The sequence below is a fragment of the Labeo rohita genome, chromosome 2 (genome assembly GCF_022985175.1).
Source record: "Labeo rohita strain BAU-BD-2019 chromosome 2, IGBB_LRoh.1.0, whole genome shotgun sequence".
Classification (NCBI taxonomy): domain Eukaryota; kingdom Metazoa; phylum Chordata; class Actinopteri; order Cypriniformes; family Cyprinidae; genus Labeo; species Labeo rohita.
Window position 1 is genome coordinate 12,780,828 of NC_066870.1, and position 25,879 is coordinate 12,806,706.

General features: G+C 34.4%; 1 protein-coding gene across 4 annotated transcripts; it reads left to right on the forward strand.

The window, feature by feature from the left end:
- The first annotated feature begins 1,832 nt into the window (after positions 1-1,832).
- On the forward strand, positions 1,833-25,855 carry cc2d1b (coiled-coil and C2 domain containing 1B). Of its 4 annotated transcripts, none has more exons than XM_051126594.1 (27): positions 1,833-2,341; positions 2,529-2,657; positions 2,890-2,980; positions 3,258-3,399; positions 4,048-4,148; positions 4,248-4,361; positions 6,502-6,639; positions 6,728-7,028; positions 9,279-9,409; positions 10,079-10,157; positions 10,259-10,315; positions 10,475-10,614; positions 10,815-10,887; positions 13,171-13,310; positions 13,412-13,535; positions 13,650-13,822; positions 13,910-14,035; positions 16,536-16,594; positions 16,687-16,803; positions 16,952-17,025; positions 17,111-17,169; positions 17,256-17,307; positions 18,880-18,979; positions 19,200-19,290; positions 19,498-19,620; positions 21,917-21,955; positions 22,034-25,855. In XM_051126594.1, exons 3-26 carry the CDS (start codon positions 2,915-2,917, stop codon positions 21,926-21,928), a joined length of 2,592 nt encoding a protein of 863 aa, XP_050982551.1. In that variant the 5' UTR covers positions 1,833-2,341; positions 2,529-2,657; positions 2,890-2,914; the 3' UTR covers positions 21,929-21,955; positions 22,034-25,855. The 4 variants fall into 4 exon arrangements, with proteins under 4 accessions (XP_050982551.1, XP_050982533.1, XP_050982525.1 ...); XM_051126576.1 differs by having other exon boundaries at positions 1,834-2,341; positions 2,869-2,980; positions 10,472-10,614; XM_051126568.1 differs by having other exon boundaries at positions 1,834-2,341; positions 10,472-10,614.
- The last annotated feature ends 24 nt before the right edge of the window (positions 25,856-25,879 follow it).

Below are 25,879 nucleotides of genomic sequence, written 5' to 3' on the forward strand. Positions count from 1 at the left end.
TTACACAGCTGCTTCATAGATTATTTAGATGTTTTGTTGCAAAATTATTAGACACAAAACAATGATCTGAGTTGAAATATTTGAATCTCTTGATCTTATAATCTGTTACAGTGTACAAAAAAAAAAAAAAAAAAAAAGCAAGTCCACGATACCAGGAGGACAGAATTAAGAAATTGTCCACATAATACTGAATTAAGCTTTAATATTTTATTAGCTAACCAAACACAAAGTTTCCGCCAAGAAAAATTATCAAGCATATAGCACTGACTTAAGTTACCCCAAACGAGTCTGAGCTGTGTAATAATTTAATTTAAAGCACAGCCACCACAAATTCAGACTTTTTTTTTTTACTTATTTTTTGGGGCTTTTTATGCCTTTTATTGTGATAGGACAGTAGAGAGATGACAGGAAACAGCTGGGAGGAGAGAGGGGAGCGGGATCGGCAAAAGACCTCGAGACAATTTTAAAAATAAAGTTTATGCATAAACCCAAATAGGAAATAAAACAGTTATCGAATAAGCATGTGTCCTATTCTGTGTCCTAAACTCCTGAAACATTGGTGTCTCATTTTAAAGCAGTCAATGCAATTTATGAAAGAAGTCAATTAAATCTGTAAGTGGGGGTGGGTATGTGAAAAAATTCAGATGTAACCCCCTTTGTAATCACTGGCACTTTTCAAAAGTAACTGTAATTTAATTACACATTTTTTCTCAGTAACTGTAACTAATTACAATTACATTTATTTTGTAATTAAATTATGTAATTCTGTTACATGTAATTAGTTACTCCCCAACACTGTTTAAACTACACCACTACATTTATGATCAGGAAATATTGATGTGTCCCTGTCTCTCATAGCTACATGGTGAGTAGATAGGCCCCATAATTTTGAGGTAAATGTGTTCAAAAGTATGAAAAATCTGTGTGTAACTTTAAAGACTGCCACTACCGAACACCATTTTTCTATAATTAAACACACTTTTTTTGGAAGTTACTCCATAACATTTAGTTTTTATGTGTGTACAACTGTTCAGAACTGTGCTAGCTAACCATATACTGATTAGCATCATTGAGCTAGGTTCAAAAGTACCTAAAACTGTCACTACTGATAGTGACTACTACTCACGATCAAAAATTTCCGAAACCTGTCATCATTGTTTCAGTAGTGACAAAAAGGAAACATATAATCCTTTAATTGGAGGAAATAAAACACAATTTTAGTACAGTTATGCACATTTTTTTTAGTATTTTAGTGTTTTAGAAGTGTTTTGGTATGTGGCTTCAAATTCTGTAATGTGATATGGCAGCCAGGGGTCACCAAACTTGTTCCTGGAGGGCCAGTGCCCTGCAGAGTTTACCTCCAACTTTCCTCAACACACCTGCCTGGAAGTTTCAAGTATACCTAGTAAGACCTTGATTAGCTGGTTCAGGTGTGTTTGATTAGGGTTGGAGCTAAACGCTGCAGGGACACCGGCCCTCCAGGACCGGGTCTGGTGACCGCTGTGATATGATCACTACCAAAACATACCGTCACTACCGAAAATATGCTGCCACAACCAAAACATGGGATGTTTTGTCAAAAATAAAGTGTACTGAATTATCAACTAAGATGTTATGTTGTGTTTGGTTCAGTGTATATTCAGATTAATGAATCCTTAAATTTGAAATTAGTGTGATCAAGTTTTTGCCTGCTACAAAGAAAATTTGGATTAAAAATACAACAAATCTCACAAAACACTTTTGAAATATTGTTAAAATTGTAATTGTTATTGATTTACCTCTGAAATCTTTTTAATAAAATACATAAAAAATGTTTACAAGAGGTAAGCAAAATCTTAATAGGTCAGTACAGCCCTAAATTATATATTACTATGTTTTGGTAGTGACAAATTTTTGGGGAGAGGACAAATATTCCAAAACTTCCTGAAAAAACAATTTGAGTATCAACTGCACATGTACTAGAAATGTATACTTTGGATATTATGCAATTTGCATACATAAAAGGAATTTGAATTGGTAAGAGTTTTATGTGCTCACATAAATATTTTTTCAATGCAGTTAACGGTGGCTGTCAGTTTCTTGACTAACATCTGAATCCATACGGTTTTTAAAATGATGTAAATTTTCATTTCCAGCGAGAGACACTTTTATTTTGAAAACCGGTCTGTCGTTTAGCGATTAAAACTTTTATTTTGAAAATTCTAAAGCCCGCTGCGGGTTGCAACTGTTGGGCGTGGCCTGTCTTTGATGTTTTCGTTGCATTGGTTGCGGTAGCAAAACAAAGCCAATGTTACATGCAGCTCTGTGTTGTGAGATGCGTTTTCATTAGAAATTCACTGAGGTAAATAAATTAACATTTATTTTAACGTCAGATGGTAATCGTTTCGTATTTTCGTATCATTTTCGAATGGGACACTAGTACGATTTTTATTCTGTAGACATTGATTTTTATTTCTGTTGACATGTAGAAACAGTTTTATGTTTTCAGTGAGTTTGTTTTGTTATAATGTTGCTTCGAATCCTCGCAGGGTGTTTCCACTGACATAAAACTGTCAAGTGAAGCCCTGCGTAAGGTAGGAAGGAGGAAGTGGAGTGGGTTTACAGTTGGCGAGGAAAAGAAAGTAAACTGTTCCACAGTGCTGTTCTGGATCAGCGGGGTGAGTCAGCAGAGCCCACGTGTTAACTGCACATGTGACTGTCGTTTGCGTTAATAAACTTCCTCTAAACCTAAAGTGTCATTCCTCGACCAGAAACCTGCACTCTGCTATTTTATATCAACATAGCAAGTTAGTTTAAGACTACAAGATTAGTTAGTACAGCACTCGTATATTTCACGTTATACGTAATTGTGTGACCTCAAACATTCAGGTGTTTGTCTGTCCTGTAAAGGGCGGAGGAGCGGGAGCAGGACGGGATGTTTGCCCGGAAAAACAAGCGAGCAGCAGCGCCGAAAGGCCAAGGAGCAGCTGCAGCCAAACAGGTCAGTGTTGAAATGTTTTGCATATGACTGTCAGCTGTGAATGTTGTAAGCTAAACTTTTAAAGAGACAGAACACTTTGAAATTAAAATTCTGTCATTGTAAGTTACTTAAATAATGACTGTTTTCCATTTATGGGTGAACTGTCACTTTAAGGATTATGTCTGTTGTTTGTATTGGACATAGGCTTTAAGTTAGAATCCACTGATGATCTGTCCATCTCCTGACTGAGATAAGGGTGCTGTTGGACCTTTACATGTAAGCTTTTGATTCCTTGTAGATGGGATTGTTCCTTGATTTCAAGCCAGAAGATATGATGGACATGGAGCAAGATCTGGATGATCCGGCTTTAGAAGCCGAATTTGCTGCCATTGTTGGGAAGAAACCAAATGTGGCTCCCAGAGGGAAAAAGGCTGGCAAAGGTGTGCATTGTGTTTATCGTTTCTTTTTTTTTAATTTGTTTTTTTTATTTAATATCATAAATGCTGGTATCTGTTTAAAAGGTAGGCTTTAAAACACTATCTCCTAATGTATTCTTTAATGTACTCCTAATGCATGTTGTGGTAGTGCCAAGGTCTGTATTATGTGAGGAGAGCTGTCTTTTCGCATTTTCGCAACTGTGTTGATGAGGAACACTCCAGAAGTACATGATTTAAAAACCTGATATCTTTGATAATGGACACAGATTCCCCCCCCCCACAATATAGCCATATAACCAACATAAGCATATTAGAGTGATTACTGAAGGATCATTGGACTAGACTATTAAGTATTGGCTACTGAAAATTAATGATGGCCTTGCCATCACAGGAGGAAATTACTTTTTAAAATATATTCACATATTTCATATTACTTCGCAGCTTTTGAATGGCCATCAATGGAGAAAGAAGCTTTTTGCAGCTAGATGGTGTAATTACAACATCTACTAGTAGGGTGTAACTAGATTATGCTAACCAGCTAAACAGTTCAGTTGTCTGCCCTATGTGTACTCTGTATGATTGTTTGTTATTATTATTATATAATATTTAGTAAACATCTCAATAAATTGTACCTGATTTTTTATGTTCAAGCTCCATTACCAATGGAGGATATTGAAAAAATGGCAGAGGCCTGCATGAAAGACATTGATGATGATGAAGATGAGAGTCTGGAGGATGATGAAGACCTCTTGGTAAATTAAACCTGTGATTATTGTCTGTTTCTCTTCATTGTCAGCACCTTTTGAATGCGGTATAGTGAGTTTTGTAGTGTATGTTTTGATTCTTGTTAGGCTGAACTGCAGGAAGTGGTTGATGAGGAGGAAACGGAAGATTCAGGAGCCGCAACCCCCGCCTCCCCCATTAGTGCGGAAACCCCTTCAGCAGAACTGACGCCAGCCAAACAGGTATGATCTAACAGTTTGTTTGGGAAGGCATAATCATACTGCATTTGTACAGTTGCGTTAGTTGTAATTTTCAAAATTACATTTTAATAGATATGTTGACTCTATAAATCGTTATCTTGTTGGTAATACCATTGAATTGAGCTCATATATTCTTCGCCATTCGATTGTTTTGGGGTCAGTAAATAAATAAATAATAATAAAAAAACATTTTATATATATAATAATTATTAATTCTTATTTCTTTTCTTGTTTTTATTTATTATTTAAGCACATTAAATTGATCAGAAGTGACAGTAAAGATGTTTATAAGGCTACAAAATATATCTTTTTTGAATAAATGTTGTTCTTTTGAACTTTTCATTTATCATAGAATCCTGAAAAAAGTATCACTGTTTTGACAAAAATATTCAACAGCACAACTGTCTAAACTGATAATAATAATAATGCATGTTTCTTCAGCTGCAAATCAGCACATTAGAATTGTTTCCGAAGGATAATTTGACACTTAAGAACTGGAGTAATGGCTGCTGAAAATTCAGCTTTGCCATCACAGGAATAAATTTCTGTTTAAAAATATACTAGGGTTTCTGTGAGTCTTGAAAAAGTCTTAAATTCAGTTGTATTAGTACCAATATGAGCGTAGAGCTGCCATTACCAGGAAACCACTATACAGATCAGTTTGGAGTAGTTGTCACAGTTACGTCACTTGCAGCTGCGCGTACATTATGGTGGCAGAAAAACACTTGTAACAAGTGGAGGGAAATGAGTAAAATCCATGGAATAAGAGAAAAAAAATGTATTGTTGTGACTTTGGATGTCATAATCGGAATGCAAATTATTTTTATAGAATAGCGTCGTCAAAGACGCCATTTGAAGCTAAACGCAGATTTTTAAATGGACAGACTATGGATGAAACCTTCTATGATTACTGTACTTTTAAAGCATTAACTTGATTTAAACAATAGGTCTGCATAATAGTCACATATGTAGTTCATATGTAGACATATTGTATTAGCCCTACATGAAATACTATTTATATAACGGATAGTTCCGGTCCTTGGTTCGAAGCTGTTGTAAATTACTCTACAATCATACACCTTTGTTTGTTGCTCAGCAACCACTTTATTGCAACCACAACAGCTTCAGAGGAACTGCACTGTTTGGTGAAAGAATAATATTTTTAATAATTGCACTTTATTTGCTCTGTTTTATAAAAGCAACTATTTTATAAAAGCAGTAAGCCCCGTGAAGCTGTTATAAATTCACTGTTAACCAAGGCTTCTTGGGGCTTATTGCTTTATTAAATCTTTAACATTTTACATAACGTTTGTCTATTTTAGCTCACAATTCTGACTTTTTTTCTTGCAAATGCAAGTTTATATCTCCTAGTTGGGATTTTCTAACTCGATTTAACTCAGCAATAGTGAGTTTGAGGAAAAAAAGCCAGAAATGTGGGATATAAACTAGAAAAGAGAGAATGAAAAGTTGATTTTTCTTATAGAAATTGCGGGAATGAAGTCAGAATTCTGAAATAGAAACTCAAATGGACCTTTTTTTTTATTGCATGGTTTTCATATACTGCTATTCGAAAACTGTCATTTTCTGCCACCACAAAAAACGGCATCACTGTTTGCAAACACCGAATTAATCTATTACTTACTGTTCCAAAAGCGCCACCTACTGACAGAATAAATTTGTATTTTCAATGCAAGACAATGCAAAAATCAATCCATATTTTTTGCTGTTTTATTAAATAAATGCAGCCCTGGTAAGCTTAAGAGACTTTTCAAAAAGGTAAAATAATCATACTGACTCCAGACTTTTGAATGAAGTGTAGATGTCATTATACTACATTTAGCAGCAATCACTTAGATGTGACAAAAAACATTTAAAGCTACTAAGAAACTGCTGCTAAAAATATTACAGCTAATCAACTTGACCCATTTATAATTACATCCTAATTGAGGTTCACAGTTTTTTTTAGAGTCTTAGTTAAAGCTTTTATCCTTAGTCCATTTGTGATGTATAGACTATTAATTTGCACATCTCAATGAACATAAGCTCTGTTTTTAAAAGGGTTGAATCTGTTGTGTAAGAAGTAATGTGCCACCTCTTAAATGATTTTTATTTTCCATCACAGGACACTAAGGTTTCTTCACTGCCTGGTAGCATTGAGCACACTTTAGAGGAGAGAATAAACATGTATAGGTTGGCTGTTACCAATGCCAAAGCCACAGGTGAAACCTCTAAAGTTCGGAGATATGAGAGAGGTCTCAAGGTGAGCAGATATAGTGTCACTGCTCAAACAAATAAACGTCGGTTAAATATTTTTTGTGATAATTTATGACTCTCATATTTTTGTTTAGACACTACAGACTATGCTGGCATCAGTACGGAAAGGAGGGAAGATTGATGAAGCAGAGATTCCCCCTCCAGTTGCATGTGGAGCATCTGGTCCCAGTCAGCCCCCTGCCCCTGCAGCTTCACCTGATGAGCACGGGGAATGTGACAGCGCTGTTGGGATTTCTCCTATCTCTGCGGAGGCCGCCCCTGTTGTCATGGATCCAGCATCAAACACTAAAGACGAGTCCTCCGGTGTAACGTCTCCAGCTTCCCTGTCATCTCCAGAAGGGGAACACATAGCAAGTGGTACTCAGTTGCACTTAGGTCAGTCAAGTGCTTTTGTGGCAACATACCAAACTCGGTCCTGGAGGGCCGGTGTCCTGCAGAGTTTAGCTCCAACTTGCCGCAACACACCTGAAGTTTCTAGTATGCTTAGTAAGAGCTTGAATAGCTGGTTCAGGTGTGTCTAATTGGGGTTGGAGCTTAACTCTGCAGGACACCCCTGGTTTAAAGGTTACAAGTTAATGGTTAAAAGATAAAATGCCTAGCTAGTGTCTGAATTTATGGGAATCATTTTCATTTAAACCAAGAAATAGAGATGTTTTAGGAAAATTTTCAAAACACAGGAAAGTTATATAAAACGCTGAAGAATTTAATTCAGCACTGTTTCTAGGTCAGTAATCAAATGTAATCATATTTGTGTCACGGAACTCCCTTGTATAAATCAGATTTCCTTGCTTCTGTTGAAACATTCACACAAACTTGTAGAGTTATTTTAAATTGGAATGGTATTTCACAATATCACTTTTTAATAAATCCAGCATTAATGAACATAAAATACTTGTTTTAAAAACATTTTAAAAATTGGTAACACTTTACAATAAGGTATTATTTGGTCAGCATTATTTAATTTATTATCTAACATGAACAAACAATGAACAATACAATTATGATGCTATTTATTTATCTTTGTTAATGTTAATGAAAAAACAGTCATTGTTTGTTCATGTTAGTTAACAGAGCTTTAACTAACACAACCTGTTAACAAACACAACCTGTGGTTTTAATACACTACCAGTCGAAAGTTTTTTTGCAGTAATATTTTACTAAAGTTGTTTTTTTTTTTTTTTTTTTACTATTTTTATTTTACTATTTAAAATAACATATTTTAAATTGTAGTTTATTCCTGTTATTTCAAAGCTGAATTATTCACATGATCCTTCCGAAATCGTTCTAATATTCTGATTTGCTGCTCAAAAATATTTATTATTATTATGTTGAAAACAGTTAAGTAGAATTTTTTCAGGTTTGTTTGATGAATAGAAAGTTCAGAAGAACAGCATTTATCTGAAATAGAAATCTTTTGTAACATTTAAAATGCCTTTATCATCACTTTTGATAAATTTAAATCATCCTTGCTAAATAAAAGTATACATTTTTCTTTATTAATTATCCCCCAAAAAATTGTACTGACTCCAAGCTTTTGAATGGTATAGTGTATAATGTTACAAAAGCTGTTTATTTCAGATTAATGCTGATCTTTGGATCTTTTTAGTCGGAATCCTGAAGAAAATGTACTCAAATGTTTTAGCTACTGATAATAATAAAAATAAAAAATGTTTCTTTAACAGCAAATCAGCATATTAAAATGATTTCTGAAGGATCATGTGACACTAAAGACCGGAGTAATGATGCTAAAAATTTTGCTTTGATCACAGGAATAAATTACATGTTAAAAATATTCAAATATAAAGCAATTATTTTAAATAGTAAAAATATATATTTTTTTAAATTTTAAGGTTTTTGCTGTACTTTGAATTAAGTAAATTCAGGCTTGGCGAGCAGAAGAGACTTCTTTAAAGGACTTTTTTTTTTTAAACTGACTTGTAGTGTAAAGCATTTGTAAATGCTGGAATTAGCATTAAATAAAATGCTGTAGAAGTATTGTTCATTAGTAATCTTAACTAATGTAGTTAACCCTAATGTTAACTAATGAACCTTATGTTACCTAAAAATTTTACCAACCTCAAACTTTCGAATGGTTGAATCTTCAGCAGTTGATGAAAAATGTTCAGTTATACTTTTCGCTTAAATTATGTTTATAATTTGTAATGAAACGTTTGTATATTGATGCGAAATAGAAGCATGCTTATTTTTGGATGCGTTTTTATGTGGTTACGAAATGATACCAACTTTTTCCTTGACCCCTATTTTGGGATTAATATTTGACAGTTATATTGATTTATGAGTGGAGTATATATTTGCTAAATCATGCTGTCCAACAACCCTAAAATTAGTTTATTTGTATCATTTAGTCTTTTTTTGTCATTTTCCATAGTAGTAGTAGTCTTAATTCAAAATGTGCAAAACATAAATAAATAAATACACAAAATTAAAAAATTCAAATCTTTTTATTCATTAGATCATCAATGCTGGATGTAGAAAAGCAAACTGTGCTGAAATTGAGGGCTTTTCGCTTTAAGTTGTTCCTGAGTAGCCAATTTAACTAGAAGTATGACATTCTACAGAGCTGTTTTTGTAAAGGGTACATTGTGGTTTCCTCTGCTCTTAAAGCAGACTCACCAGCCGAACAGCCCACTAAAGACGTTCTGTTAGAGCGACAGAAGGAGTACAGGATGGCAGCTCTCAAGGCCAAACAAGCAGGAGATATTGAACAAGCCAAAATGTATATAAAGGCCAGCAAGGTAAGACGTGGTTTCTAATTGAGTGTGCATAGCTATGTATTGGTGTTTCTATACTGTTAATTGTCAAACACTGGCATATTTAAGTTAATTTAAAACATGTAAAAAAAAAAAAAAATCAGCTTCCCTCTCAGGGCTTCATCCCTTCAAAATGTGTGTCTTACCAGTTTTAACAATTATCAAATTTAATTTGTACAGAATTTGTATTTATAAAGTAGTTGCTTTCTTTGTTTTGGCTTGTAAACTCTTTTAGTTTCTTGTTTTGCATCAGTTAACCTAAAACCAAAAGCAGATTTCTGTAACTGTGTTGTCTCCGCTGCCAGTTAACAGGCATGTCTTTATACGTCACACCCTGTTAATGTGTGTTTTTCCATTTACCTTCTGCTCTAATATGGAAATTTTGACTTAAACTTGCCAAAGAGTTTGTATTTCAAAGCCTTTATTGTTTTTATCTACAGTTTCAGTTGGGTTTGTATTAATTCAAGGCATCTAGCACTGCAGCTATGTTGTCATGCAAGTTTGGATATTCTTCTTAACGAAGAGTCTTGTTTCCGTAAAACATGATTTCTAATAACTCACTTGTAACAAAAATGTGCTAAGTTATTTGAGGTATTCAAGACTTGTAGGAAGTAGACAAAGAATAGCACTATGTTGTTTGCTTGTTTGGCTCAGGGATTCGATGCAGCAATTGAGGCTTTGGAGAAAGGCCAGCCGGTGGACATGAGCTCCATTCCGCCCCCTCTGTCTCAAGGTTAGACCTGAATTATCATTTGTGGTCAGGAAGACAACTATAATAGCTATGATGTTTTGCATATCTGTTACATATTTTCAAGGCTGAAATCTTTTTCACAGCATCTACAGTTACTCGCCCTGCACCTCAAAAAGCTGTTACCTCACCTTCAGCTCCTGGTTAGTACACCAGTTCTCACGTCAAATATTTTCAGAGACTGAGCGCGTGTCTCTTTTAACAGTCTAATTATGGTCTAACCTGAATTACTGTATTTGTGACCTGAATTTGAATGCTTTTCCTGTCTCCTAGTGTTTGTTTTGTTTTTGTTATTCCAGCAGACAGCGTTTCTGGCCCAGCTCAGCCTCAGACTGTCCTTGAAGCTCTGGAACAGAGAATGGCCAAGTACAAAGAGGCTTTCACACAAGCTAAGGCCAGCGGGGATGATCGCAAAGCCCGCATGCACGACCGCATTGCTAAAGTTAGTAAACTTGTCAAAATGATACCTAAACCTCAAATAGTGGCACATTGTCACCACTGTCCGTCCACAAAGTTTTGGTTTCTCTTGCAGTGTTTCCTTTTTAGATTTTATCTTATTGTGGAAATCCTTTTACAGCACATTTTACACAGTGTTTGCACAGACTTGTTGATTTCAGATTATGTTCTTTGTGTGACCCACAGCAATACCAGGCTGCCATCCGTGCCCATAAAGCAGGACGACCTGTCAATTTTGACGAACTTCCAGCCCCTCCAGGTCAGTTCCTCTGTAGTGGAAAAGCTTGAAAGAAGACCTTTACACACACACGCACACACACTAGGGCTGCACTATCGTGATTACAATTACAGATGCCACAATTATGTAATCATTCAAAGGCACAATTTAAAAAAAAAAAACCAAAACACTTACATTATTCTGCTTTCTTAAGATGTGTGTGTGTGAGAGAGTGTGTGTCTTTTTCTCATTGTTTTAATTTTTAATTTGTACTTTTTTTATGTTTAAAGAAGAAACTATATATAAAAATGTGGCATGCATTTGCATTAAACAATGGTATAAAGTTATTCAAAACATAATTCAATGTAAATTTATTTATTTGTTTATTTATTTATTTTTGTGTACATGTCCACTACCATTCAAAAGTTTGGTACAATTTGTAAACGTTCTTTGAAAAAAGTCTCTTATGTTTACCAAGGCTACATTTATTTGATTTAAAAAAACAGTTAAGTAGAAAAATGTATATTTAATATATTCCTGCAAAGGGTAAGTAGAATTTTTAGAAGCCATTACTCCATCTTCAGTGTCACATGATTCTTCAGAATTTATTTGAATATGCTAATTTGATGCTTAAAGAGCAGGTCATATGGTATTTTAGTGTCCTAACATTGTGTTGGAGTCACCTACAACAAGTTTAAATACATAAAAGATCAGAAAACATTGTAGTTTTCTCAGAATATACATTTATATATAATCATTTTTCAACGATTTTGAAACCATTCTTTCGATCAGTTCTGAGCGTAAGGTCTGTAAACCCCTCCCTTTCATAAGTCTACTCTGCTCTGATTGGTCAGCTGGCCAAGCCTGTTAGGATTGGTACACAGAGCAAGATAGCAAGCGTTGCCATTAGTGTTGCCAAGTCCATGGTTGTTTATGATGTCCGCGGGTTAAAGCGACACCAGTAATGTCATATTTAGCCCCTGAAATACGAATTTACCAGGGGAACCCTGACAAAAAACGTGAATGCGTTTTTTAATGGGGAACCCCCCTCGAAATGTGATTGGGCTAGTTTTGAGTAGCGATTGGGCAAGTTTTGTTGTGAAAACCTGGCAACCCCAGTAACGTCATATTACTGGGAACCCTGACAAAAAAACTTGTATTTATCCTCTGGAATGTGATTTTTAACTGGGGACCCCCCCCCCCCCCACCCCCTCAAAACATGATTGGACTAGTTTTGAGAAGGTTTTGTTATAAAAAAAAAAACAAAAAAAAAAACCCTGGCTAACATTGATAAAGCATGCACTTAAACAATAATTGTGCTCCAATCCGTTCTTCAAGTAATGACAGAAAAACATTTGAACACGTATGTAAGCGAATCATGCACACAGCTAAACTACTTGATTAACTGATGAAACAACACATGTATGTAAACTAAAATATGTCTACATTCTTATGTCTCTAATATGTCTATTATTACATGAAGTAATTAGAACAACGACAGTCTACATTAGTCGACACATTTTTAGGAAATAGTGGGTTCACAGTGAATTATCAGAACTATTTATGTAAGACAGTAATATCGTGCTTCACCTGGAAACCTAAAGCTGCACTAGATATACATCACATATTAGCACAAACAATTTGCTATTTTGATCACTCAATTGAAAATATACTGAGTTGACTTTTTCTTTTGAGAGACAACATTTGTTTATCATGCACTTCTTTGATTAACAACTTTGCAGACTGTTTACACTGAAGCATAGCTATGTTACAGACCGCAAAAAAATATATTTTTTGAAAACCCATATGACTTGCTCTTTAAGAAACATTTCTTATTATCAGTTAAAATAATTTTTAGGGAAACAAGTGATACTTTTTAAAGAATTCTATTAATAGAAATGACAAAAGATCCATAATTATTAGAAATAGAAATTATTTTGTAGCAGTATGTTACAAACCACCTAAATGGTGGTAAAAACTGGTGCTAGATAGGCATCAAGTGCAAATGGGGACATGCTGGGAAAAAAAAAACATACCTTTTTGTCCATCAATTCATCACCGGTAACCCACCTCACCTGCCACTTCACTCCACCCTGCAAACATAAGAAAAAAAGAACACCAAACAAACAAACGCCATCTGGCGATATGAGGACATAAATGAAGGAATACAGGCTAGGCAAGACTTTAAAAATTAAAAATCAATTTATTGCATCATTGCTTAGTAATAATTTATTCCAAATTTTTGAATGGTAATATATTTAACAATTTGCTTGAATTCCTGCCAAGAAAATGAGGAGTTATATTAAATTAAAATGTTCTCTATAGGCTTTCCTCCTATCCCAGGCCAGAAGGCTGCTTCTCCAGAGCAGGGATTGGCTGCAGTGCTGGAAACGGCCAATAAGCTGACATCCAATGAAGCTGAAACTGGTGATGATGAAGAGGAAGATGAAGAGGGAGAGGAGAAGGTATGTTCTTAAAGTTTGTAGCATTTTGTAAATATTTGCAAAGCTGTCTCTTTCTTTTAAAGAAATCACTATTTTGTTATTTGCACAATTTATGGGTTAAGGCTCCAAAAGTAAGCGACCAAAAGAAGCCCACTCTTGCAGTGCAGCCAACAGTACAGAAGCCCAAGAGGACCCCTTCACCTTCCCCAGACAGAACATCCAAAAGAGGAAGTCTGCCTGACACTGGTAGAGTTGTGTTTTAAGATGGCCTATTATTTGGGATGTTTTTATATCTCATAACTTACATTAGGAGCATATGAAAATCTCAAACAGGTTTAAATCTGGTTATTTTCTTCTCAGCTCAGCAGCAGCTGGAGTTTCTCGAAGGCCGTAAAAAGCAGTACATGAAAGCAGCGCTGCAGGCAAAGCAAAAGAATGACCTAGAGCAGGCCAAGACCCTCCTGCGCGCAGCAAAGGGTTTGGACCCCTTGATAGAAGCCGCCCGCAGTGGCAAGACAGTGGACGTAAGCAAGGTAACACTTCATTGTTTTTTTTTGATAAATTCTTTAACAAAACCATAATGAAATGAGTAATAACACCCCCTTTATTTTTATTTTCAGGTGCCTTCACCACCTGGAGATGAGGATGAGGACTTCATCGTGGTCCATCACAGTGATGTTCAGATCTCAGAGAAGGCTGAGGAGGTCTACACTCAACTTAACAAACTACTCAAAGAGCAATACGAGGTAACAAGAAGGTGGTAAATCCATGAAGTAACAGAATGAATGGATCTGTGCCAAAACCTAGTGAGTCGCCTTGCTGTTTACTCTCTACATAGGCAGCTATCATCAAAATGGATTTGAAATGAAATCTCATAGGTGAATGAATTGGAACTCTGTATGTGCATGGTACACAAATAACAAACATTTTTGATTGCGGTAGTTTGATATTAGCATGTTGTTCGGCTAACAGATTGAGCATAAAGCATAAAAATACATATTGGGTAAAACAGGTGATTTATAATCTTTAAAAATGTATTCATTATAATGAAGTGTTTGCATAAATGATGTCTCTTACTGAAATATGTAATAGAAAACTCATTTACATTATTTAAAAAATCCGTTTTATACATATTTTGGACTATGGGGTGCCGTTATTCGATGACGTAAAATTGTTGCACTCAGTGAGCTATTGGCGCTAGCTGTTGCTGTTTTTACCGCAACACAGTTTGGAATACACAGCTCAGAAAATAAAATACTGATATGATGACAGCTTACAGTGTAGGCTTAAACCAAATGCCGTCGCATCAGTTTTTTTCCCCACAAGGAGTCTAAACGCCCTCGGATATCGAGTGAAATACATGCTGAGAAACTCCTTCAGTGGCTGTAGTGTCATGACAAGCGTCGGCATGTTTACATCCTGTTCGGATGGCATTTAGAGTTTTTTGTCTCTCCTGTTTGTAAGAGCTTTCAGTAGCTGTGACCTACTAAGCCTCAAGGCATCAGGGCTAAAGTGGAGAGAACAAAGACACGGGTCTTTAGAAAGTTTTATTCGTCCATAGGCGTCTTCCTATTCTTTTCTCCTCTTCTTATCGCTAGGAAGGCAGTGAAGACTTGCATCGCTTCTCTTGTTGCCCTTCAACTGACAATTACAACCAAAAGCCGCACAATGTGGCATCATATCAGTATTTTATTTTCCCAGTTGTGTTGCAGTAAAAATAACAATAGGAAGCGCCAGTAGCTCACCGAGTGCAGTCATTTCACGTCATTAAAATAATGGTGGCCCCATAGTTCAAAATATGTATAAAACAATGTGGAATTTTTAAATAACGCAAATCTTTAATGGGTTTTCAACTGTTTTAGTAAGAGACATAATTTATGTTATATTAAACAATACAAGTCTTAATACCCACGGTTCCCTTTAAACATGTTTATAGGCAGTATTACAAAAACTGCATGCTATTGGGTAAAATGGTAAATTTGTATTACATAAAAGTATATAAATAGTTATTTTCTCCTAAATTGTTCTCATGAGAAGTGCATGTTACACAGCTGATTTTAATAGAGTGTGACATTATAAGCATAAATAGTGTGATATATAAACATAAAAATACAGTTGAGGTCAAAAGTTTACATACACAGAATGCAGAATCTGCTAAATGCTAATTATTTTACCTAAAAAAGGGATAATACAAAATGCATTTTATTTTTTTTTTAGTACTGACCTGAATAAGATATTTCACATAAAATATGTTTACATGTAGTCCACAAGAGAAAATAATTGTTAAATTTATAAAAATGACATGGTTCAAAAGTTTACATACACTTGATTCTTAATACTGTGTTGTCACTTGAATGATCCACAGCTGTATTTGTTTAGTGATAGTTGTTCATGAGTCCCTTATTTGTCCTGAACAGTTGAACTGCCCACTGTTCTTCAGAAAAATCCTTCAGGACCCACAAATTCTTTGGTTTTTCAGTAATTTTTATGTATTTGAACCCTTTCCAACATTTATGACTATGATGTTGAGGTCCATCTTTTCACACTGAGGACAACTGAGGGACTCACTTGCAACTATTACAGAAGGTTCAAATGCTCACTGATGCTTCAGAAGGAAAAATTATGCATTAAGAGCTGGGGGGTGAAAAGTTATTGAATTTGAAGATCAGTTTAAATTGAACTTATTTTATCTTCTAAAACATGTAAGTATCTTCTGTGGCTTCTGAAGGGCAGTCCTAAATGAAAAAAAAAATATGATGTTTAGGAAAAATAATAAAAATCTTCACACATCTTCATTTTGTTCAAAAGTTTACACCACTAGCTCTTAATGCATCATTTTTCCTTGTGAAGCATCAGTGAGTGATGTAACCCTTAAACTAATCCATTAGTTTAGGACATGCTCAAAGGCACAGATCAAAATCTCAAAATCAGTGACAATTAATAAGAAACACAATGGCTTTTGGAATCCATCTGAGCCATTGGAATTGATTTCTTGAGTTACGAAGTTTTTTTTTTTTTTTTTTTAGTTAGTTAGCTTTGCATCAATTACAATGTGATTTTCAGTAATCAAGACCTGGCAGCAACAACACATTTTTTACATTTGGGCGAACAGACAGCTTATCTTGCTCATGAAATACGCCCACATGCTTAAAATGCTGTATAAGTAGGCAGATCACTAGGTTTTGAGATAGAACCTATAAGCGGATGTGGAATATTTAAATAGGACATGTTTCCTTTCTTATTTAGAAATGTGTGACGTACTCCAAGCAGTTCACACACATGGGAAATGTTGCAGAAACAACCAAGTATGTATCGCATCACCAATACACCACTTAAATAAATAAAATTCAAGTTATTTCACTGGGCATTTCATTTATTCCCATTTTCCGTCTTTCAGATTTGAGAAAATGGCAGAACAATGTAAGAAGAGCCTGGAGATTCTTAAACTGGCACAGACCAGGGGGCTTCAACCTCCTAAGCATCACTTTGAGGAGAGAACATATCGCACTGTCAGGTCTGACACTCTCACTGCAGATCTTACATCAAGGATAATCCCAGTACAGTGTCTTGAGTATTTTTTACAGGAAGAATCTACTTCATTACTGTTCAACACCAATGTCAAGGGAAATATAACATGTTTTCTTTTTCTTCTGTTCTTGTAGGATTTTTCCAGAGCTCAGTAGCACAGACATGGTTGTGGTCATTGTTAAAGGGATGAACCTTCCTGCTCCCCCTGGTAAGCTTTAAACTGTTCTTGAAACAAGCACTCAACACTTAGGAAGTATCTTGCTTTTTAACTCCCCCTCTGCTTCTTTTGAAAGGTGTCGCAACAAATGACTTGGATGCCTATGTCAAGTTTGATTTTCCATACCCCAGTGCAGTGAGTACCAGTTTTTCAGTCACCAAGGATTAATTTTACCCAGTCATCCATTTGATTTTAATTATTACCATCTCTGTTTATGTTAGGATCAGCCACAGAAACATAAAACGTCAGTCATCAAAAATACCAACAACCCAGGTAAAAAAGTTTAGCTATTTATTTCTGTATTATCAAATACTTTGTACATTACCCATCAAAAGTTCTGGGTCAGCAAGGGCCTGTTTACACCTGCTCACTTCATGCGTTTTCTCTGATTGGATATTAATTGGTTTAAAAAATGAATAAATAAACATGAATGAACATCAGAAGGTATCTTGTTTCAATCACGGAAAGACGTCAGTACACACCGCTTTTCAAGTTCAAGTCCACCGACATTAATCTACTGTCCTGGCTGTTTTGTTTGACGGACAAAATGGCAGATTCTGCATTATGATTGGTCAGATCCCATGTCAATCAATCTCCCTGCGAAGGTTCAATTACAATTGAAGTCAAAAATGTACATACACCTTGCAGAATCTGAAACCAAAATAAAAGGGATCATATAAAATGCATATTATTTTTTATTTAGTACTGACCTGAATGAGTGATTTCACATAAAAGATGTTTACATATAGTCTACAAGAGAAAATATTAGTTGAATTTATAAAAATGACCCTGTTCAAAAGTTTACACACTCTTGATTCTTAATACTGTGTTGTTACCTGAATGATCCACAGCTGTTTTTTTTTTTTTGTTTGTTTGTTTCATGAGTCCCTTGTTTGTCCTGAACAGTTAAACTGCCCACTGTTCTTCAGAGAAAATCCTTCAGGTCCCACAAATTCTTTGTTTTTTCAGCATTTTTTTGTGTATTTGAACCCTTTCCAACAATGACTGTATTATTTTGAGTTCCATCTTTTTACACTGAGGGGTGTAAACTTCTGAACAGAATGAAGATGTGTACATTTTTCTTATTTTGCCTGAGCATATTTTTTTTTATTTAGTACTGCCCTTCAGAAGCTACAGAAGATACTTACATGATCCCCAGAAAACAAGTTAAATTTACCCTGAACTTCAAATTCAAAAAGTTTTCACCCCCAGCACTTAATGCATACTTTTTCCTTTTTCCTTCTGAAGCATCAGTGTTTAAACCTTCTGTAATAGTTGCATGTGAGTCCCTCAGTTTTCCTCAGTGTGAAAAGATGGAACTCAAAATCATATAGTCATTGTTGGAAAGGGTTCAAATACACAAAAAATGCTGAAAAACCAAAGAATTTGTGGGACCTGAAGGATTTTTCTGAAGAACAGCGGGCAGTTTAACTGTTCAGGACAAACAAGGGGCTCATGAACAACTATCACTAAAAGAAAGTAAAAAACACAGTGGTGGATCATCCAGGTAACAACACAGTATTAAGATAAGGTTATTTTTATAGATTTAGCTATTATTTTCTATTGTGGACTATATGTAAACATCTTTTATGTAAAATATCTTAATAATGTCAGTACTGAATAAAAAAATAACATGCATTTTGTATGATCCCTCCGATTTTGGTAAAATAATTAACATTTTGCAGATTCTGCAAGGTGTATGTAAACTTTTGACTTCAACTGTATGTAGGTTAGCTGAGACTGCAAGACACCATGAATGACTGAATCAGAATTATTTTAGAGAGCAGTGTAATTATAAGCTAATATTTGCTGCTAAAGGTATTGAATTATTTGGTGTTTTGGCAGAGTATAACCAGAACTTCAAACTGAACATCAACCGGAACCACCGTGGATTCAGGAGAGTCATACAGTCTAAAGGCCTGAAGCTGGAAGTGCTGCACAAAGGGTGAGTGTTGCTGTATAATCATTAATAATCATAATTTTAGCACTTTTACTCTGTCTCCCACACAGTTTCTTTAAGATTCATTGTACTGGGAAGACACACAGGTCAGGATAAATATCAACCAGTGCTGCCCTGAATGAACTCTGTGGCTGTTGTGGTGCATGGTGGGTCAGTGTGAGTAGGTGGATCTGCGCTTCACACTAACTCCTTTGTTTTGTGACAGTGGCTTCCTGAGAAGCGACAAGCCGGTAGGAACAGCCCTGCTCAAACTGGAGAAACTGGAAACTGAAAGCGAAGTGAGAGAGATAGTGGAGGTGAGCGGGGATATTTTTCGACAGTATGTGTGGCGTAGGAGCCAGAGACGAGAGTGCAAACATCAGCTGTGAAAGCAAACATATATGTGTGTTTAACAGATGAACCTGAGCTAAAATGGGAATTCACATCCATTAGCCAGACATTACTATGTTTACATTTGTGTAGGAGATGTATGTTTATGGCATTGGCTTGATTTCTGTATGCAGCTCATGGATGGGCGGAAGTCCACAGGTGGTCGTCTGGAGGTGAGGGTGCGTCTCAGAGAGCCGTTGGGTGGGCAGGACCACCAGACTGTCACAGAACGATGGCTAGTGTTAGAGGAGCCACAGGTTAGTGCTAATGTGGCTGAATGCTCATATTTGTTCCTGTTCTATTGATATTACAAGTGAATATCGTCACACTCGCCCAAATATTTTGGGTGATTACAGCTGATGGCTAATGTGATTGCTCCACTTGTGTACTGTTCATGCTCACCAGAAAAGCAAAGTCTGCTCAAATAATGCGCAACAGGAAATTTCTATGTAGCATACTTGTTCCTGTTTGCAATATCGCTACTTTGCTGTAACATGGTGTAGTACAGCTATTCTGGGCATCGCTGGTAAAATTGTGCTACCCTCTTGTGATGCTATGATCTACTCACATGATATGATAAGAATAGTTTTGTACGGCTATACATTATTTTGGTAATTAAAACAAAATCTGTTAATTAGAACTGAATAAAAATAATATATTGATTTAACATTAATATATTTTCTGTCCAATTTTATTGTTTTACTTTCAGTAAAAGTGGTTATTTTATTGGCTTGTATTTTTAAATTAAGTACCATTAACATTATTGCGTTAAATAAAAAAAAAGTATTTTAATTACTTAATAAAATAATAAATGCGTAATTATTAAAAAGCATTTTCAGTTTAGTTTTTTGCCAAGTGCATTCAGAATTTTCATTTTGGTGTAACAATGAAAATATATTGCTATTAATAATATTATAATATTTAATGCATAATAATAACAATAATAATAAGGATAATAATAATAATAATAATAATAATAATAATAATAATTATTATTATTATTTTTATTAACATTATTATTTAAGTAGTATTGTTATTATTAATAATAATAATAATAATAATAATAGTATAATGAAAATTTATAAATTACTATTATATAATATTCGCAAATAAATAAGCTAAAAATATTATAAAAGAATAACAATAATAATAATAATAGTAATAATAATATGATTATATAATATTCACAAATAAAAACCTAATAATATCATTAAAAGCATATTGTTGTTATTATTATTATTATTATTAATAATAAAACATTTAAGTAGTATTAATAATAATAATAATAATAATAATAATAAAATATTGAAAATGTATAAATTATTAAACTTATAATTGCAAATAAAAAGCAAATAATATTATTATGAAAGCATAACAATACTATTATTATTATTACACTTTTTTTATTATTATTACTATTATAAACATTTATTATTTATTACGTATTATTGTTAATAATCATAAAATAATTAAAATGTATAAATTACTATTAAATATTCACAAATAAAAAGCTAATAACATTATTATAAAAGCATACTACGATACTAATATTATTATTAATAGTAATGAACATTTACAAAATGCTATTATATAATATTTGCAAATAAAAAGCTAACGAGGTTATTATAAAAGCATAATAATAATACTATTTCTTCTTCTTCTTCTTATTATTATTATTATATACCAAAATAAGAGCAAAATATTATATTATTATATATTATGCAGTTATAATAATAGTTATTATTATTATTATTAACATTTATTATTTATTAAGTAGTATTATTAATAATAATAAAATAATGAACATTTATAAATGACTATTGCATAGTATTTGCAAATAAAAAGCTGATAATATTATAAAAGCATAACAATACTATTATTATTAATAATAATAACGACATTTATAAGTTACTATTATATATTTGCAAATAAATATCTAATAATATTACTATAAAACATATTGTAATTATTATAATAATAATATTCACAAATAAAAAAACAACAATAAAAATTTATATATTAGTATTATTATAGTTATTGCTGTTAATATATTAACAGTAATTTATTGCTATTATATAATATTCCTCTAGGCTGAGTTTTAAAAATCCACAGTGAAAATGACCAAAAACACTATAATAATAATATTGCTTTATATTTTATAATATTTCTCTTGGCTGGGTGAATGGGAAATGACCAACATAATAAAAAAATAAATAAGTAAACAAAAAAACAAATAAACAATAATAATTAATATTAGTAGTGGTTATAGTAATGTCATTGATTTGAGTATGTGTGTGTGTGTGTGTGTGTATGTGTGTACTTGTTTTTGCTACATTGTGGGGACCAAATGTCCCCACAAGGATAGTAAAACCTGAAATTTTTGACATTGTGGGGACTGGCTTGAGGTCCCCATGGGTACAAAAGCTTATAAATCATACAGAATGAGTTTTTTTGAGAAAGTAAAAATGTATAATAAACCAGACGTGTGTGTGTGTGTGTGTGTGTAAATGCCACATTTATTTGGTTTTGACTGTCATCTGCTGTCTGTGTTAGGTACTGCTGTAACTGACACTGTGATTTCATCTTCACAAAGTAAGAACATTTGACCCATTTCTACCTCCACATATATTATCACATTCATGTTCACCTTACAGTGGCTTTTTCTTTCAGGTCTTGAGGTCTCAGTGGTTTCTTATCAGAGCGGATGAAGGTATAGACGGTCAAAGCTCAACATTGCTGCTAGCCTCGGGTACGAACCACATAAAGGAGAGGAGCTTACTTAACATGCTGTCTGTGGTTTGAACCGTTCACAAAAAGACAGTCACTGACAGAGGGAGTCAGCATTACCTTTATCAGGGTAAAAGAGGATGCACCAGGATGTAAGAGTTGGGATGGTTATTAAAAATACAAGAGATATTAATAAGCAGAGCGGGAAAATGTGCACAGACTTGCGTGAGATTGATATGCCTTTTAAACGGGCCTTTTGAGATAGTTTGCCTCTTGATTTTATAATAACGCTCACCCCAACTGTTACATTAATGCATTGGAGTTGAAGCCAATGAGAGCTAACGTTTTTTTTCACTGCTCTGGGATGCACTTACGCACTAATGCCAAAGTAATCACTGCTGCCGCAGTAAGATGAATGACTTAATCTGTTCTCCCTTAAACTAGGAACCTGTTCCTGCCATATCTCAAATACTAATGTATGACTGCTATGCAAATGAGTTATACACGATTAGCTATGCAAAAAACATTTGCGTTTGAATCCCAAACATTTAGTCAGACATTTCAAAATCTGTTTACATCCTATGTGAATTTACTGCTTGATTTATTACGGATAGGCCGTGTCAAAGTACTGCTGTTAAATATTATATTCCTTATAAATACCATTAAAGCCATAAACCAGCTTTTACTAATTGAACCAGATGTGAATTATTCATCAGCTGTTCTGAATAGTCTATTTTTTAATGTTTGCTCCAGGAGATAAATGAGCGAGCGTACCACGTCATTTTTCCAATAAATTTAGGCTTCGGTGAACTTTCCCTGCACTTTGCTGACAATCAGGACTAGAACTGGTGCTGCAATAGTTGTGTACACATTCTCTGAACAGAAGTGCCAGTTTAGTTGATGTTATACGTTAGCAAAAGTAGATTTTAGTTTTTATTGTTTTGTACGTATGTTAAACTTAATATATTAGAGAAATCTATTATCGCTCTTCTTGCACTTGACAGTTGTTCTGTACTAGGGTTGCTCCTAGTAGGCACTTTAGCCACAGATAGCCAATGTTTACATTGCAATCTAGTGCAACTTAAATAGATAGTTCATCCATAAATAAACATTCTGTCATTAATTAATCACCCTCATGTCGTTCCAAACCCGTAAGACCTTTGTTCATCTTCAGAACACAAATTAAGATATTTCTGATGAAATCCAAGAGCTTTCTGACTGTCCATAGACAGCAATGTAACCGAAATGTTCCCAGAAACGTAGTAAGGACATCCCTAAAACAGTCCATTTGACATCAGTGAATGAACTGTAATTTTAAGAAGCTACGAGAATACTTCTTGGGCGCAAATGAAACAGAAATAACGACTTTATTCAACAGAAAGTATTTTCGGTGCTTCGAAAAAAATTACGGTTGAACCACCGATGTCACGTGGACTATTTTAATGATGTCCTTATTACATTTCTGGGAACATTTTAGTTACGTTGCTGTCTACAGAGACTCAGAAAGCTCTTGGATTTTATCAAAAATATCTTACGAACGTCTTTGCTCATTTGGAACGACATAGGGGTGAGTAATTAATTACAGTTTTTGGGTGTACTGTCCTTTTAAAGGAGAAGTTCACTTCCAGAACAAAATTTACAGATAATTTACTCACCCCCTTGTCATCCAAGATGTTCATGTCTTTCTTTCTTCAGTCATAAAAAAAAATTTTTTTGAGGAAAACATTCAGGATTTCTCTCTATATTGTGGACTTCTATGGTCCAAAATGCAGCTTAAATGCAGTTTCAAGGGGCTCTAAATGATCCCAGCCGAGGAAGAACGGTCTTATCTAGCAAAACGATTGGTTGTTTTCTAAAAAAATGACAATTTGTATACTTTTTAAACCTCTGATGTTCGTCTTGTCTAGCTCTGCGTGAACTCTTGTGTATTCCGGTTCAGGACAGTTAGGGTATGTCGAAAAACTCCCATCTCATTTTCTTCTCCAACTTTAAAATCGTCCTGTACATACCTATACTATACTATACATACCCTAACTGTCATGAAACGGAACACACAGAGTTCACACAGAGCTAGACAAGACAAGCATTTGAGGTTAAAACGTATATAAATTGTTTTTTTCTTTTTTTTGTTTTTTTAGAAAATGACCGATTGTTTCGCTAGATAAGACCTTCTTCTTCAGCTGGGATCGTTTAGAGTCCTTTGAAGCTGCATTTAAACTGCATTTTGCGAACTTACTGGCACAATTGAAGTCAACTATATGGAGAGAAACGCTGAAATGTTTTCCTCAAAAAACAATTTCTTTATGACTAAAGACATGAACATCTTGGATGACAAGGGGGTGAGTAAATTATCTGTTCCTTTTTTTATTCTGGAAGTGAACTTCTCCTTTAAGTTAATCTATTCAGACAAATAAGACGATACCTTTTGTGTATACTTGCCATGACCTCAGAAATAGCTTTTAAAGCAATAGCTCACCCAAAAATGAAAATTTGCTGAACGTATACTCACCCTCAGGCCATCCAAGATGTAGCTGAGTTTGTTTCTTCATCAGAAAAGATTTGGAGAAATTCAGCATTACGTGCACTTGGATCCTCTGCAGCGAATGGGTGCCGTCAGAATGAGTTTTCAAACAGCTCGAGTTTTCAAACATCACTCCAGTTCATCAGTCAAAGTCTTAAAAAGTTAAAAGGCTGCTTGTTTGTAAGAAACAAGTCTGTATAACCCACTTATTCCAGTGAAAATGTCCATCTTCTGCTGGCCTTCAACATCAAAATCCAATCTGTTTTGGACTCTTTTCACTTGTAAATGGTGGTGGTTGTTTTGTGCGTATTCCTCTCCTGATTCAGACAAGGTAACTTTTTCAATGGATGAAACAGTATATTATGGATAGATGATGTCTTGATGAATTTCTTTTTTACAAACAGTTTTTCAAGATGTTAAATAATCGTCGTGTGGATTATTGATGTTTTTATCAGCTGTTTGGACTCTCATTCTGATGGCACCCATTCGCTGAGAATCCATTGGTGAGCAAGTGCTGCAATGCTAAATTTCTCCATAGCTGTTCCATGTAGAAGCAAACTAATTCACTATCTTGGATAGCAAATTTCATTTTTGGGTGAGCTATTCATTTAACCTTGTTCAGCGTCTACTTTGCAAGTCTAAAAATACCTAAGTTTTGCCCCATTTATATTTTGTGGTCTGCTGGATCACAGCTTGTGAAGAATTGACTGACATTTGGCTTTTAAGCATGGACAATGTACAATTTAAACCCATCAGCCTAGTTTTTAGCATCTGTCCATTCATTTCAGTTAGAGTTGTTCCCATCTCGTGTGAATTGTGCGGTTGGGCACATTTTCCAGTCTTGGATTGAGCTTTATCCTGGTTTAAATTGCACTGTCAATGTTGATCCTTCATTACATGTCTTTTAATCCACCACAAGGCTTATATTGAAAAATATTGATCTCATGTTACACATGCCATAATGTTTGAGTTTCGTTGTTGTGCATCTTACTCTAGTTCCCTCAAGAGTCAGCCATGTAATTTATTTCCATTTTACACCATTTATTTAAACAGTTCTGTAATTAAACGAGAAAAACAAAGATTTGTGGTTCCTGATTGTTCTTGATTAACTAAAATGGAGACAACTAATATAAAAAATGTTTTCAGTTCCATGTACAAAGATGACCTTTTGTATACTCAACAGGTTTGATAAAGACTGCTTTTATTGACATTTTTAGTGTACAATAAAGAAAGGTTGTATTTTTTCCTTTTCTTTTTGGCTTTTCATA

Excerpts from the sequence above, each read along its gene's own strand:
- cc2d1b (XM_051126576.1), top strand. The coding sequence starts at position 2,915 with ATGTTTGCCCGGAAAAACAAGCGAGCAGCAGCGCCGAAAGGCCAAGGA. Across the intron at positions 4,149-4,247 it reads AGGATGATGAAGACCTCTTG|GCTGAACTGCAGGAAGTGGT; the intron begins GTAAATTAAACC and ends GATTCTTGTTAG. Across the intron at positions 17,308-18,879 it reads CAAAAATACCAACAACCCAG|AGTATAACCAGAACTTCAAA; the intron begins GTAAAAAAGTTT and ends GTGTTTTGGCAG.